We start from the raw sequence: 15,898 nt of genomic DNA, 5'->3' as shown, positions 1-15,898 counted from the left end.
TATGTATTTTCTTTGTTCTTTTTAAATGTACTTAAAGATGTTTGTAGTGCAGTAAAAACAACTGCAAAGTGCAGGTTTTTGATTTTTTGTCCTGTTGAAGCCAAAGCCAATTTATTATACCTGATACACATGCACATATATATATATGTATGTGTGTGTGTGTATATGTATATATGTATGTACGAACAAGACCATGAATGAAGAAAATCAAGAAAATTGTACTACACAGCCAAGAACGATGACATAAATCAAACAACACTTACTGTACTACCTCAGAGCCAGATATTAAATAAAACATGCTGCTGTGTGAAAAAGAAACGCGGTAAAACAAACTCCGTGTTTTCAGACACACATATTCAGAGCCTGGTTTCACAAGTTATTTTGTGGTTGCCACTGTTGTGACACCTAATTTCTCTTTTCATCATGGCTGTATGATGCCAGAGGGTTTTCCCCTCAGATTTATGTGTATGAGCTCATGAGGCAATATCACCTGCGTTGCGGTCTTTGAAAAAAAGAAGAATCAAATTTAAAATGACTGGTTCCCAGTGTTTCGTGCCTGTTTTCAAACAGTCAAAACAAACAGCTCTTGATTACTGTTATGAATGAGAGGAATGATTACAGCGAGCAAAAAGTGCCTCGCCATCGAAACCAATTCATGAAGGGTAATGCTATTGGAACACACTGCAATACAAAGATGAACTAAATCGTGATTCCCACCAGAACCGTATTTTTCCCCTTAAGCTGGTCAGTAAAAAAAAAAACTATCTGGAGGGCCACCTAAGAGTTTAATGTGCAGGAAAAACATTGGTCTTAATGTCATGAAAAACCTCTGGAAAGTTCTCTCAACCCCAAAACCTGTGTTAGGTATGCAGAAATGCTCCTGGTTACACAAACTGGCCAAGACAAACAAATGAGGAAAAGCACATACAGAAGAATCTCAAATGAAAAATGAATGTGTGTGAATAGAGAGGTTGATGGGTATAAATAGAGGCGCACACTTACTTGTGCGAGTACACCAGCACTCAGATTTTTACTACTGTATTCCATGCAAGATTAACTTCAAGGTTTTCCAAGGAATGTTAACAGAAAAATGTTAGAGAACGGTCAGAAAATTAACCGTATCAACATCGACATCTATGGAGGTGAACATGCTGATGATAGAAGAACTGCATAAAACAGTGCTCATTCGTATTACAGCCTCGTTTGAATAAACGTTACTTGGGTTGGAGTGCGGGCCAGCTTTCTTTCACTGTGAGCATCCCGTGTTGTGGTTGGTGGAATGATGATGCAGTGTCTGTACAAAAGTTGGAGGGGCAGTCAGGCAGAAGAATGTGTAGTGTAACTTGGTAAAACGTGTACAATGTAAGACGAAAAACTGCAATCAAGCAAAAGGTGTCCACCTACATATTGAGCTTCATCGTGGGCAGTCTTTGTTCAAGGCTTTTGTAAAGGAAGAGAGAAGTCAACGGAAAAAATGTGTCTACTTTATGTTCTTTGAGTGTTTGGTGTAAAAACCTGAGCACATGGCCTCTATCTCAGTGCATGTGCTTGGCAGGTTGTAGAACACACACTCACAGCTTCTTCCATAAAGACTGAGGGCTTAACACAGCACTGTGGTACTAACAAGTACCACCCCACCACCGTCTCCTCTCCCCATTTTTCACCAACCTTAATATGACCTCTTTTCTCCATGTGCTCTACACAGTCCTGTATCTCAACATTACAGCAGCGAGATCAAACCCTTCAGGAGGTCGATGCTTTTAAAGTCAGCTGGAACAATGACTGTAAACCTTCATCCAATTTTCCTTTTTATTTACTCCTCCACTCCACCGCTGATGTGTGCACTTCATTTCCACACATAAAAACTGGAAATGCTTTAGCATGACATCACGTAGACACAATGTATGTGTCGCAGGGCTTTGCCGAAAGCTGTGAACCTGTTTCATATTTATCTATGACAACGACACACACAAACAGAAAATATTCCCCGAGTGAAGCCGTCTCCGCGTGCCACTTGTTGGTTTTCATAACTTGTTTATCCAGCCGTTTTGGTACTTTGTGTTTTGTTTTACTTTTAAATTGAATTTGTCCAATCCGATTATGTTACTGTTTCTAACGATCTTAAAAGTCATGAGACGACCATAAACATACCGAGATCGGTGGCGAGATTACGTTCCGTGTCTGTTAAGTCCAGTTTCACGCACATTAGGCAATGATATTTTCTTATTTAACTTCACTGTGGAGCGCTGTGTATACTCAATTTGTCGCATTAACCCTCTCACGGCTGCAAAAGGTAAAAATGTGCTCTGACCTCAAGTGTGGTGCAATCTATCACTGCCGGTCAGTCAAAATGCACTGGAAGTCCAGAAATCAGTTAAAGAGAAGAAAACGCTCTGGAATTTGTTGCTGATTTGTTTCTCAAAAGTAATTATGAGTCTGAAAGCATTCATTAAAGCAGTTAGACAGCTTTTAAACTTAAGGAGTAATAATTACGCTATTGGCATAATGTACCTATTTCCTGATACTTGGTTTGCTTCGGGCTCTGTTTCTCTCCGTAGTTTACATTTTACTGCAATTTTTATGATTTCTGTCTGTACTGAATGTTGGAATGTCAGTAATCTGGTACCTCAGGGATGTCAAATCCCGGGTCTCATACAACCCACTTAGATCTCAAGTGGGCCGGGCCACTCAAGTTTCCCCTTTCAGTCAGTGTGAACAAGTTTAACACCTCAGGTATCTTAATATGAGACAAATAAGTATCATTTTAACAGCTAGAAAATATTCTGGTAGCTCACTGCTCAGCTTTACTGTTGATTCAAAGAAAATGCCCAATTTTTTTCCATTTTAATTCTAAATTGGAACTTTTCTGTCATTTCATTTTTTATCTATAACTTTATTACTTAGTTGTTGTATGAATGCCCTTGGAGAGGAAATACCTTCAAATGTATGAAAACACAGTTAAAAGTCCAAAATTTATGCCCTTCTTCAAAATGTCCAAAGGTATCCATTGGGCCCGATCGGAGTCTTTGGTGGGCCGATTCTGGCACCCGGGCCTTATGCTTGGCAACCCTGTTTTAGTGAGTGGACTACGCCGTATTACTGCTTTTCCATTGACAAGAGGCTGGTGCCTAATGTACAACTGCTTCCATGAATTTTCATTAGTTGAGTTGATGGAAAATAAAAATGCTCTTTGGAGCGGTGTGCCTGCACACTTCATTAGCCGTTATAATAACTCATAATAAAGCAGCGGGGAGCAGAACGAAGAGCGAAAAAAGAAAAAGAGACAAGAGGAGAAGACAAAAGAAGAGAGGTCAAGAGGAAAAAAGAGAAGGAGGAGAAAGATGTCCTGCCAATGCCTGTGTAACAAAGCCACTCTGTATGTAATTGTCCCGTGGTGAGTGTTGTGGTATTTGGCACAAGGAGGATGCTGAAACTCAAACCCTTTCTGCGGACTGTCCCTTTAATGTGGCAGGGGAGCTAAATGGTGTCCTGTCATCAGCCTGCATTTTCCTTGCAGTAGTTTTTGCACAATCAAACGCTCACATGCAGGCACATATATGTAAACACCCGCACACCCACACAACCGCCAAGGAGACAAACTATACGTGCTCGAAAACTGCACACATTACTCAATACCTTTTCACGACATTGTATTCTATATGGTTTCAGTGAATATACATACAGTAAGGGTGTGACCGTCGGGGCTCCTGTCAACAAAACGCAGGTTCAGAAACACGAGTGGCTGCAAAGCTAACTAAACATATTCAACAGATACACTGAAGGCCTCGTACTATAGTGCTTCCAGCTTCCAGCTGTGGGTAAAGGTGAAGTTAATTAAAGCTGGGTCACTATCCAGCAAAGCAACAGAGGAAAGAAAGTAAGTAAAGAAAAAAAAGGGTACAAAATGAAACAAAGAAACAGAGGGCAATAATGAAAGAAAGCCTGCAGGGAAATGAGTTCAGTAAACTATCATCACCCCTGATTTCAGCCCAGTAATGAGCCTCTTTCAGCACGATAACTTCCTGCTACTGATGCATACTGATAGAGCCACGCTACCTGAATTGTGCCTGTTTGGTCAATCAAAACCATCCCTGCCTGCAGACAAAACAAGGGGTGCAATCACCCTCCATCCATCAGATAAGAAACAGATGTAAGCACAGGAGGGCTGAGCACTAAATGACAAACACATACACATATACTTTACGTTTATAGGTTTTTATATTTGATGATGTGGAAAAATAAAGCTCTCTGGATGATTTGTTTGGATCTCATTATATTTATGACTGTTTTTGAAAAATCCTTGATTGGTCAACATAATCATTATCTTCACTAAACTGCTCAGTCTTGTCCAGAAACTGGTGTGTGTCTGCTTTTGTGTACACAGAATTTTCTGTGGGAACGAAGCTGTGGGAGAGTTGGAGTTTCGAGAGATGAATTAAGCAAACCAGACGAAATGAGAGAGCCAAACTAAGGTTCGAGTTAAATACAAACTTTAAGTCGAGCATTTTCCAGTCAGTGTTTCTTTGTGAGAGGCAGATGTTTGCTCTTTTAGCCAAAGATAAACTGTGGAGAGGGGGTGCAATTTAACGGATACATATGGGCAACGACGTTGAGAAAGTACCCAGAAACGTATCGCATCCCACATACATCGTACTTACTGATAAGTTTGTTCTCTTGCAAAAGCATTGGACTTGTCATTGAACACATGAATCCATGAATCTATCTGCAAGCAGCTAAAGCAATCATGTGGAGGTTTTTGATGCAGCCCCTTCCTTGTGACCGACTTCCCCTAGCAACAGCAGGGAACCTCCAAGAAACCTTCAGCAACCATTTGTGGAACATACATTTTTCTTCCTAGTGGCCTAGTGTTGCCCGCAGGTTACTCACAGTTATCTGGCCTGTGTGTTGGTCAGCAATCAATCTTTTATTACCATGCTCAAACAAGCGAGCTTGTGACAGCAAATTTTCTGGGAGTTACGAGGAGACCTTTTATTTTAAAATGTTCTTCATATCAGCAGTACAGGAATCAGAATAATGGAAATGGAAATAAAGGAATAATGTTTATTTGGGAAAAAAAATCAAAGTAACCAAGGAAGGAAGACATTCTGGTGAAGCTCAGTTCCATGCTTAAGACGACTGCTTAGAAAGAAAAATCAGAGACAAGTGAGGGAATCAGAGTCCAACTCTGTTTATATAATGTCAATAATCTGCGTTTATGAAATGAAAACTGTGCAAATCAAACATGAGAGGACTGTGGAGTACACTGATTATGCAGTGCAGAACCACAAGAGTTACTGTGCTGTTCCTCTGTGAAGCCAAGTGTTTTGGCCAGCTCTAACAAACAAGCCCACCCAGGGCTCCATACATGCTTGAAGCTAAAGACACAACAAAGAATAAAATGGATGCTGTGCAAAGAGAAATTAAGTCATATATTGTCCTTAACTCCATCCCTATATTTTGGAGAAAAACAAACACAGGCATTTTTTCCACAAAAAACTGAATAGATTTGATGCATGTCATTTGGGCTGATTGTTCTCTTTGTTCCCTGATTGCCAAGACTTTGTGGAACAATTTAATATAAAGGAGAAAAAAACATATTCTAATTGTTGAGGGTCAGGGTTAGGGTTAGGACTGGGCTCATTGTGATGAAAACTTAAGACCTCAGAAGTACTCAAGTGCATGTCCAGAGCCCACAAATGTTGGTATAAACATGAGGTCAAAATGCAAAGTTTAAGAAGATGTACTAAAAGCAGCAGCACCTTGGAGACTACACTGGTATTTTCCACTTAAGAAAGAGTAGATGTAGATATAAAGAAATACAATGCTCCTGTGGCTGTATTTCCATATGTTGAGTAGATCAATGTGCAATTTGTTCTGTCAATTATCTGCTCTAGTGCCTTACACTACAGTGGGTGTCTGGGTTGCTGAAGTCAACCATGTGGAGGATGTGTAATTTTTAACACTTCATTTAAAGTAATTTCAACAGCACATGTGGGGTTACAGTTCAACACTGCGTGTGTTAATTTGAACTATGAACATGTCATCATCATGTTGTCTCTAACAGATGTGCTCATAGTTTTGCCAGAGTGAGCTTTGTTAAGAACGTCATGCATGGGTTATCTGTGGTGTGTGTGTGTGTGTGTGTGTGTGTGTGTGGTGTGCATTTACCATCGCTAGAGGTGTTCCACAAAGTGGCAGCTTGCATACTGGGATCTTGGGGGAACTCAGATCCTGTGAAGAGAGGAAATGAAAAGTAGAAGAGCAAAACTTTTATTTTTAAATGCTTAAACATTAAATGCTTTAAAAGGTTGAAGAATTGATGTCTTGCATATATTTTCCACTAGCAAAATGATGATGATGTTGGTAGTTAATGCTAACTACCAGTTAGCATTAACATGGGTTGTATCTGATGCTTTTGTGCGTTTTTAGTATTTATGACATAGACAATTTATTTATGGTCGGAGACTCAACAAACTGCAAATGTTTGCAAATGTTTGCAAAAAGCAGCAATTAGCAAGGAAACTCAGTGAAAGGTTCCAAATGATTGGAAAGTTTTCAGTATCAGATATCTGCACAACATAATTGCAACATGTAACAAATGGACATGAATTAAGTAAATTTGAATTGAAACTACTTTTTTTTTTTATAAAAAGTCAACATAGCCAAGTACCCACTTGAGGCCTCACACTTAAAATGAAGACTCTCACAATCCTGGTGCTTTGAAACAAGACATGATGAGAGAAGGGTAGATAACTGTTGACTCGCTGGAGTCCACCTACTCCACTGATAAAACCACTGGTTGCAAGCAAAATGTTTGTATTCCCCAACTGGTGGGTGAGTCCTTATTGGAGGTTCCTGACTGTTGCTACGTGATATTGGTCACAAAGAGGGTGCTACACTAAAAACTTCCTTAAGCTTGCTTTGGTTGCTAGCAAATAGTGTGGAAGAGGCTGATTTGCCTGCAAACACTACTGTTTTGCAGTATGTAGCGATACTCAAAAAGTAGATCACAAAGTGGAAGAAGAGGACATCTACCCAAATCAGAAATGGCACATGCCTTCTTTTAGAGTGAAAACTGGGCTTCAGCACTGCAGCCAACATGTTTCAAAAAAACTTTTATTTTGAAAGCGAGTCTCTCAGTTTCCAGTTTGTGCCACACTTTTTACAATTTCCCTCCTTTTTAGAGAGTAGTTGGCAGGTGCTTGGGCCCAAGTTATCATGTTTCATGCAAACCACAATTTCCTAGTGACCAAAGCTATTACAAAGATGTTTTTGCCAGCCGGTTGGGGGTTGCACTTTTTTCTCTATCAACCTGTGGTTGCCACTGGATGACTGACCATTCTCTAGGCATATGTCACTGGGGCTTTATCAATTGATTTCCCAGAGACTGTCATCAACCTCCAGCAACCACTCACCAATAGTCGGGGAACACACGACTGGTGGTCAGCGGATGGTCATGAACGAGTCTCTAGGCCTGTGTGGCTGGGCCTTATTCACTTGACCCTACATTGTCACCATTATTGTCATGTTCCTGCAAAACATCAAGGTAACTTGACTTGTGTTTACAACAGCTAGTTTAAAAAAACAAAAACAATCAGCTTTACAGCTGCATTCTTTACACCTGAAAGCTATATCCAAATGTAATCCACATGGTTGTGACAAAGTAAAAAGAGGGTCACAGACTCAAACTTTCTGAGCCAGTGGCATGGACCTACATTTAAACAACGCTTAACCACAATTCTGGAGAAACTTTTCTATGTAAAATACTGTGTACAGACACAAACACACTGCTTCTTAAATGTAAAATAACAGTGGTGATAACGCTGTACATTTTCTAGTGCAGATCAAAGGTTTGGGTGTACAACAGGGAGCCTATCAACAAGCCATGTGGACCTAATGCGCTCTTATTACCAGCTGAAGACAGAGCTGCTCTCTGCTTTTCATTACTGGGGAGAAGAGACAGAAAATCGGCTTCAGAGTGCAGTGCTGCAGGTCATAGGTGATTCCTAACAAATTAAACAGCCAAAAATGAAGGACTGGCAAAAAAACTCTAAGCTGTTTTACCTTCACTGATTCTCAGGGCACCCGACCGCTGACAAACTTTCAGTTCACATACAACATCCCACAGTTCTAGCCGGCTACAACAGTGTGTGAGTCTGTGTGTTTTGGTGCAGGCTGGGATAGTTCAGCATGATGAATAGGCAAATGGTTGCCATCCAACTTTGAGAAAGTAACCTAAAGTCACAAACGGATGTGAAAATGCAAGCATGTGCATGGACACCGCTGAGAATTGGCTGCAAACCTAACTATACACATGGTGCATTTGTTTCACACGTACACACAAAAAATACAGAATTCCTAAACACATGTCATAAATATTTTTGAATTAACAACTTGAAAACTGACAGTGCGTGGCATGCAGGGTGACAGTCGAGGAGAGAAAGTCTGCAGACAAACAGCACCAGGAGCCTGGTGACACAGGGTCACGCTAATTGGGTGATAATGTGTCAGGATGGTAACGACTATGTGGTGGTGCTTGTGAAATGAACTGTGTTAATGAGCAGCGCTTTGGGCCTCAGCACCTGTTAGTGAGGAGTCTGGAAGCTTGGCAACGGGCTCACAACAACAGGCTCACAGTTAAGGGTGTTATGCTCATGACTGTTAAGAGATATGTAGCAAACCCAGAGGGCAGACATAGAATCAAAATGTGTCTCTTCACTAAATTAGTAGTTCTTCTGTAATGCTACCTGATTCCACAAGCTATTCTGCACTTTTGGAGTTAGAATGACTTGCTGGTTTCTTCCAGGAGGCTACTAACAGTGTCTTATGGCATGTCCCGGCCCCACGGTGAGTCTAAATTTACTCTGTGTTCTCTACTGTTAGACTAAGAAGTCTGGAGCTCTGCTTTACAAAGGACAGAGGAGAGTGGACGTCGCAGCTCACTAGCTTCACCAACACAAAGCTAGCCAAGGGCAGCCAGGTGAGAGTTCAATAGAAGTGGATGGTCGTGGGAATATAGTGAGGGAAGGGGGAGGAGGACGAAGTGCTCGTTTATGAAAAAGGAGGCACAACTGTGTACTTCTGAGAAAAAAATGTTATCATTCCAGAAAGATTTGAAGTTTATAATTTTGTTCAAAAACAAACACTTGTGCACAGCGATTTTGCTGTTATGTCTAAGGTCTGCTTACTTCCTGCGTTTCATTTTTTTCCCACATTGTGCGCCCTTTAAAGAGAACACATCTGTTCTCTTTCATTAAGACAATCATCTGGAATATCTAGGAGAAAATGCAGAGCAATTTTGAGATTAGCTTTCTAATGTTTCTCAGCAGTGGAGGGGAGCTGTTGTATTAGACCTGTTTGTTAAAAAGGACCTAAAAATAGATCCCAGGTTTCATCAGCTGTGGTTCTGGCCATTGATTGAATCACGATTTGGATACTGACTGCAAGACCCATATGTACCTCTGTACTGAATCCCTGTCTGTCAATATGAATAAGCAAAGAAGAACAAAAGCATTGCTTGCATTATAATATAGGGAGGAAGAAATCGTGCACATATGTGTACCAGTCAAGTCTTTCGACCATGAACAGGCTGTTTCCAGTAACATTGTCTCAGAGTTGCAAACATTTTAAATTACTGAGGTGGCAGATCAGAAAATAGTGATGAGAAGGGAAACAGAGATAAGGAGTTTCAACAAACTCAGCCTATTTTTTGCATCAGGAAATATCACATGAACATATATATCAGGTAAAGGTACCTGTGTTAGCACAAATATATAATCAGCCAATCACATGACAGAAAACTCCACCCACATTTAGGCATGTACACATGCCCAAGACAACCTGCTGAAGTTCAAACTGAGCATCAGAATGGGGAAGAAAGGTGATTTAAATGACTTTGAATGCAGCATGGTTGTTGGTGCCAGACAGCTGATCTGACTATTTTTGAAATTGCTGATCTATTGGGATTTTTCCACAGAACCATCTCTAGGATTTACAGAGAATGGTCAGAAAAAGAGAAAATATCCAGTGAGCAGCAGTCCTCTGGGCGGAAATGCTTTGTTGATGCCAGTGGTCAGGAGAATGGCCAGACTTGTTGGCGCAGATAGGAAAGCAACAGTAACTTGTAACAAACAAGGTATTTAGACGAATCTATCTGAGTGCCCGCGTCAAACTTTGACGCAGACGGAAGCAGCTGGAGTACAGCCAGGTGCTCCTGTTATCAGCCAAGAACAAGAAACTGAGGCTACAGTTCACATGGATTCAGCATAACTGGATAACAGAAGATCGGAAAAATGTTGTCTGGTCTAATGAGTCTTGATTTCTGCTACAAAATTCGGAGAATTTGGAATATCCTATCCTATCCTGCCTTCTATCAAGAGTTAAATCTCATCTTCCCAGTTTCTGATTGCTGCTTCTAGTAGAACAAAATGCTGTTTCACAACGCTCAAATCATCTCAAACTGCTTTCTTGAACGTGACAGTGAGTTTGCTGTACTCAAATGGCCTCTACAGTCATCAGATTTCAGTCCAACAGAGATTCATATCATAGATGTGCACCACGCAAATCTGCAGCAAATGTGTGACGCTATCATGTAAATATGAACCAAAATCTTGGAGAAATGTTTCCAGCAGCAGATTGAATCTGTGCCTTGAAGAATTTTCAAAGTCAAAAACAGGTTCAACCCAGACCTAGAAAAGTGTACCTAACAAAGTGATCTAAGGAGCTTGGAAACAAAAGCAACTGGACTTCTTTAAGTTTCTCAAAAATACCTCACCTCTCGTCTGAGAAGCTTGGTAGAGAGTCCAAGGTATTTAAGGCTCAGTTGAAGTTGTCCCTTAAGTGGGAAATTGACCTAGTATTGATCATATGCCTCTTTAAACTGAGCCAAGACGTGAAAAAGGCTATTGGTCATTATCAGCAGAGGTTTTGTGTGAAGCCTTTGCGTTTATCAAGTGGCTCAGCCACTCCAAAAATGCATGGCACAACACAGAAGAGACACCTCGACAGGATGAAGGTCCCATTTTGATAATATTTTTACCGTTCACATTTAGGCATCTGAAATAGGGATAAGATCAGAATGCAAGTTTTGTACTACAAGAGTCCAGCTAACTTTAAGCTGTGCTTCTGCAGTTTCAAATAATTTCCATTTCAAAAGTCACAAGTTACTTTTCCAGATTTTCCAGATTTCCATATATTTCCACTGGTTTTTATTATAGTGATGATTATCACAACTGTTAAAAACATTTTTATCTCTAAGTACTGTCGAAGGCAAGCAATTTGACTTCACTTGGAAAAATAAAACTGTGAACATATTTTCCATAGCATGTCAGAAGTGACACTTTTAAAAATTCAATTCTGGTATGGCAGTGAACGCCCATCAAAATTATGGATACGTGACAATCTTTATAAGACTATCATGTTCCCTTCTTGGCTGCTTTGTCATACTTCATTCACGTTAAAGCTTTGGAACGTCCTCTTTCATTTGCAGCTGAGTGCCACTCCTAGTAGCAAAATATGCAGTAAATGGTTAACGTGAAGGTGCCTCTGAGAAGTCCAGACATCAAATCTCCACACAGAAAATTCCATGAGAGCAGCCTCTGATCCCCGTCCAGCTGTATTTGGCTTACGATGATAAAAATCAGGCAGGGACACGAGCTTAACCCCCATAAAGCTCTCCGAAATTGGTGTGACTTTACTGTCGCAGCAGTGTATGGCAATTAGTGCAAATCTTTAAACTTGAAGGCTTGGGAATGAGGAAAAGGAAGGAGTTAACAGAGAGCTAAGAAGAAAATGAGACACTAGGTTCCTCACAGGGTAAAGCTTAACCAAATCAGAAATGTTCAATTTGAGCAGTTATGCGTAGCAACTAATATGCTGTTATATGGTCTGGGGGGCTGTGTTTGGAGCCAGGGTGGTTGGTGTGGTGAGTGAGACTGATGTATGAGCTCTCCCACTCTGTTATTAGGGCCTCTCCCAAGGCCCCCTTCCATCCCTATTAGCTGGAAAACTGACCTAACTCAGGGGTTAACTGGAAGAATGGGAAACCAACCATTTTCACAGTGCAACTATGAAATATTTATGCCTTTAAGAGATGAAAGCTACAGATGAGGAATTATAATTATTTCTTTCTACAATTTGTCTTCATCAAGTCTCTGTTTCCATTCAGCAAGTTTCTATTCCTGTTCTGTCTCTGTGATGTCAAAGAGAGAGGATGTCCTTAATGTGGTCTTCTTGAACACACCGCTACAGCTGTGGAAACAGAAGCCCCACCAACCTGCTGGTCAAGCCTCCTGTTTAAGAGGCAACAAAAAGAAGGAAGGAAAGCAGCTAGTCTCAGATACTGAATCAACGTGTAATGTAACCCCAGTTACAAAAAAGCACAATGCAATGATGCAATGCAATGCAAATCTCACAAACCCGTGTTTTATTCATACTAAACATATATGTGAATTGTTGAAAATGAGACATTTTAGTATTTGGGATTTGTTTTTATCTGTATTTAACACGGAATTGGGGTTTTAGATTAGTTGAATTCTGAATTGTGCAAAGTTTCTCTCTTAGAGTCCAGAAAAAAACAAACACAAAGCTAGTACTGAGCACGTCTCCTTTAAATGCTCTAATTTTCCCTAAAAACCACTCAACTCATCCCCTGCATACTGACATGAAGGAAGTAGCTGTGAAATTTTTATGTCATCTACTTTTCAAAAATGTGAAGTTTTAGACAATGTAAAGTTTGAATAAAACAGTCAATATTCCAGTAATCCTTAATGAATTATTAGCCTCATACTCTCAGACTGGAAAATGAATGAAAAGTTACAATCACTAAATGGCAACAGGCAGTGAAGAAAAAGAGTGGTGAGAAGTGAGGGAGAGAGGAAAAGTGAGGGACTACAAGGCAATTACGGATAAATTGAGTGAAGATGATTTGGAGAATGTGAGTGCAGAGAAACGACAGAAAGAGAGGAAATAAAAAGGAGAACCCTCAAAAAAAAAAAAAAAACCTCAGTAAAAGAGCCGCTCGTAAAATCGACTTTTTAAGAAGTGGGCTTCTGTCCCACTGAGCAGAGTGAGGGTTTATGTTGGCTGGAGAGTTTAGAAACCACAGCGAAAAACTGTTGACATCTAAGAATCTGGTAACCTGAGCAAAGAAAGAAAAAGGCAACACAAACAAGTAGTGGGTAACGGTAACTCAAGTGGACACGTTTCAGGTTAAGCCTTCAGTTACAGCAGGTTTGTACTCAAAGTACACAACACTGTTCAAAACATCCAGGCGCTTATGTGGTCTGCATTGTGTTGAACTTGTCCTCTACTCATGTAAGAGAAGAGTAAAGTAATCCTTCATGCAGATTTGAATTTGCAGACATTTATATGCAATGTAAAGTTTATAAAAGCTGGAATAAATGATGTTGGTAAAGTCATTTTAGAATTTTTATTACAAATGGAAGTAATGGTATGACCAAAATCATAATAATCCTAAAATAAGGTGAAACTGATTCCATTAGAAAGAGATGGGGAGGGAGTGTGTATGTGAACGTGTATGTGTGTGTGTGCTTGTATAGCTGCACCTGGGTGCTTGTGTGCAGGTGTTTGTTCCCAAGCTCGACTAAAGCGTACAAAGATATAAAAGCAGGCCTGTTTAGGAAGCATTTACTGAAGACATTATGGGGCCGAGAGCACAGGAACTACTTACTCTCTCTCTCTCTCTCTCTCTCACACCACACACACACACACACACCTGCATTGCATTTGAAAGTACTGCGCTGTAACCTTATATGAGCAAAGACAGGGGTGAGACACACAAGAGAGAGGAAAAGCAAGCTAGGCTTGGGAAGGGCGGTTTTGAGGAGGTAGATGACAGGAGGCAGCATGACAGAGGCCTTTTTGGATCAGAACAATAGGCAACAACAGGAAGGGCTCATGTTGCAGCAGACATTTGCTCCAACATGTAAAAACTTGTGGAGAAAATAAGGCACATTGCTTCCCATCAAAAAAAAAAAAAAAAAAAACACCAAAAAAAGAAAAGACAAAGTGCTAAACAGGGAAAATGGTTTAATTCAAGTTAAGAATACTAAAAGTGGAATTACTGCTTTGGCTGATAGGACATTCATAATAAAGTTTGGGTAAAAACATCAGATTTGCAGGCAGCACAGTAGTGCACTGCCTCCTAGAAGCTAAAGGATTCTGGCTGAGGCCTCTCTGTGTGGACTCTGCATGCCCCAAAACCTGTATTTGAGGTTAACTGATGATTCAACACTGGTCTTACATGTGAACATGAGTGTGAATCATAGTTTGTCTCTCTGTGTGTTGACCCTGTGATAGGTTGGTATGTCTCACTTATGACCAATTTCAAGCACACCGTAAAGAAGCTGAAGGTTACACATATGAACAAGTAAAAGTGCTCAAGATGTCAGTTCTGCAAAAAAATGATCTGGCAGTGTGAAGCTCACATCAACAGTTGTCACTTGATAGAAAGAAACTTGTGGATGAAGCTGAGTAAACTGTGATGCAACATTCTTAAGACAGATGCTCTTTTGAACCTGCTGGAGAAACTGAACTTTGAACTCTCTGCAGGTGAAAAGCAAAACAGGAATTTAAACCGTTAGCTGGAATTATCTAGTTGTGGTTTTAATCTAAACCAGCGATCCAACATGATTAAGTTCTTCAGGACTCCTCTGTCTAACCCCACAAAAGTTAAGCAGACTGCACTGCATGCAGCTTCCCTCCAAGAATAAAAAAAGCAAAACAACCAAGTGCAAGAAGACCATATAATGTATACTGATAGTATTTTGCAGTAATATTAAGGGCAGGATATACAGGAAAGCTGGAGGCATGGTGGCAGCTTGCAAATGTGCATTTTCGCCCATAACTAGCACTTGTGACTAAGTACATTATTGGAATTATATTTTTTTGACAGTAATATACTTTTTATGTGGTAATTCTGCAATCAGTGTACATATTTGACACAGAGCAACATCAAAAAAGTACTAATCTCTTAAAGTGTTCAGAATTGTGACCCAAAACACCAGACTACTGCTGCCAGTCTTTGAAATAGGATAGGCAACTCAAAAAGGTCGAGGAAAAACCCGCAACATGTAAACTTGACACAGAAAGGTCTCCATCTCAAATGCAAGGCCAGCTGCGCAAAGCATCTCTTATATTCTGCTGTTTTGTCATAAAAGAAACCTTTTAAGTAGCGCCGTGCTGTGCTGATGGTTCTGCAGAGGTCCTTCCCCACGGATTAAACAGGCCGACGCGAGAGCCCCTGCTGTCCCTGTAACGGAAACCATGCTGATCTTTAAGGCCCGGTTAGTCCATTTTGGGCGAGGCTCCCCCAAGCTCCTGTTACCAGCGATGTAAGCAGACTAGCGAGGAATGTGCATGAGCATGTTACCACCTACTGTGAGGCTCATCTGTTTTCACCTGGCAGAGCTGACACAAGTGTGTGCACAAGAGCTCAGCTTTCTGGAAAAAGTGATCGCCTTCAAGCAGATAGACAGAGCGCTGGGACCCTGACGTAATCTGTCTGCTCATCTCTTCACGGAATGTGAACAGAGACATCACACGCTGTGCAGAAAGAGCACCGAAATGCAGATATGAAACATAAATGGACGGACATAAAGCACAAATGCTCATGTATGTTTTATATCCATTTTTGAAGCGTCTGTCAAGGGTCATGAGCGGAATCTAAGATTTAAGACCTAAAGCCAAAGCCAGTCGGGCTGTCTGCATGTAGGACATGAATACAGACGTCTCACTTGGCTTTTGAACGTGACTTTTCTGCTAAAAGTGTATCATGTGTGCCAACAGTCTGAATGGTGTGAATAATAGCCATGCCATTTTACATGCCAGCCTCTACAAATGGGTGGGGGGCTGGGGGTGATTTGTATGAGTGCTCAGG

The 15,898-nt window shown here is 40.7% G+C and overlaps 1 protein-coding gene across 1 annotated transcript in view; it reads right to left on the bottom strand.

Moving 5' to 3' along the window:
* ror1 (receptor tyrosine kinase-like orphan receptor 1) overlaps positions 1-15,898 on the bottom strand; it is a 134,285-nt gene that overhangs the window by 41,691 nt on the left and 76,696 nt on the right. The window contains exon 2 of the mRNA XM_040013549.1: positions 6,169-6,231. Within this exon, the coding sequence (XP_039869483.1) occupies positions 6,169-6,231 (63 nt within the window). The remainder of the gene's footprint in view (positions 1-6,168; positions 6,232-15,898) is intronic.

The sequence above is a fragment of the Simochromis diagramma genome, unplaced genomic scaffold (genome assembly GCF_900408965.1).
Source record: "Simochromis diagramma unplaced genomic scaffold, fSimDia1.1 OVJJ01000649.1, whole genome shotgun sequence".
In the NCBI taxonomy this organism is placed as follows: domain Eukaryota; kingdom Metazoa; phylum Chordata; class Actinopteri; order Cichliformes; family Cichlidae; genus Simochromis; species Simochromis diagramma.
Note: the sequence above shows the minus strand (reverse complement) of the source record. Positions and strands in the feature narration are given on the sequence as shown.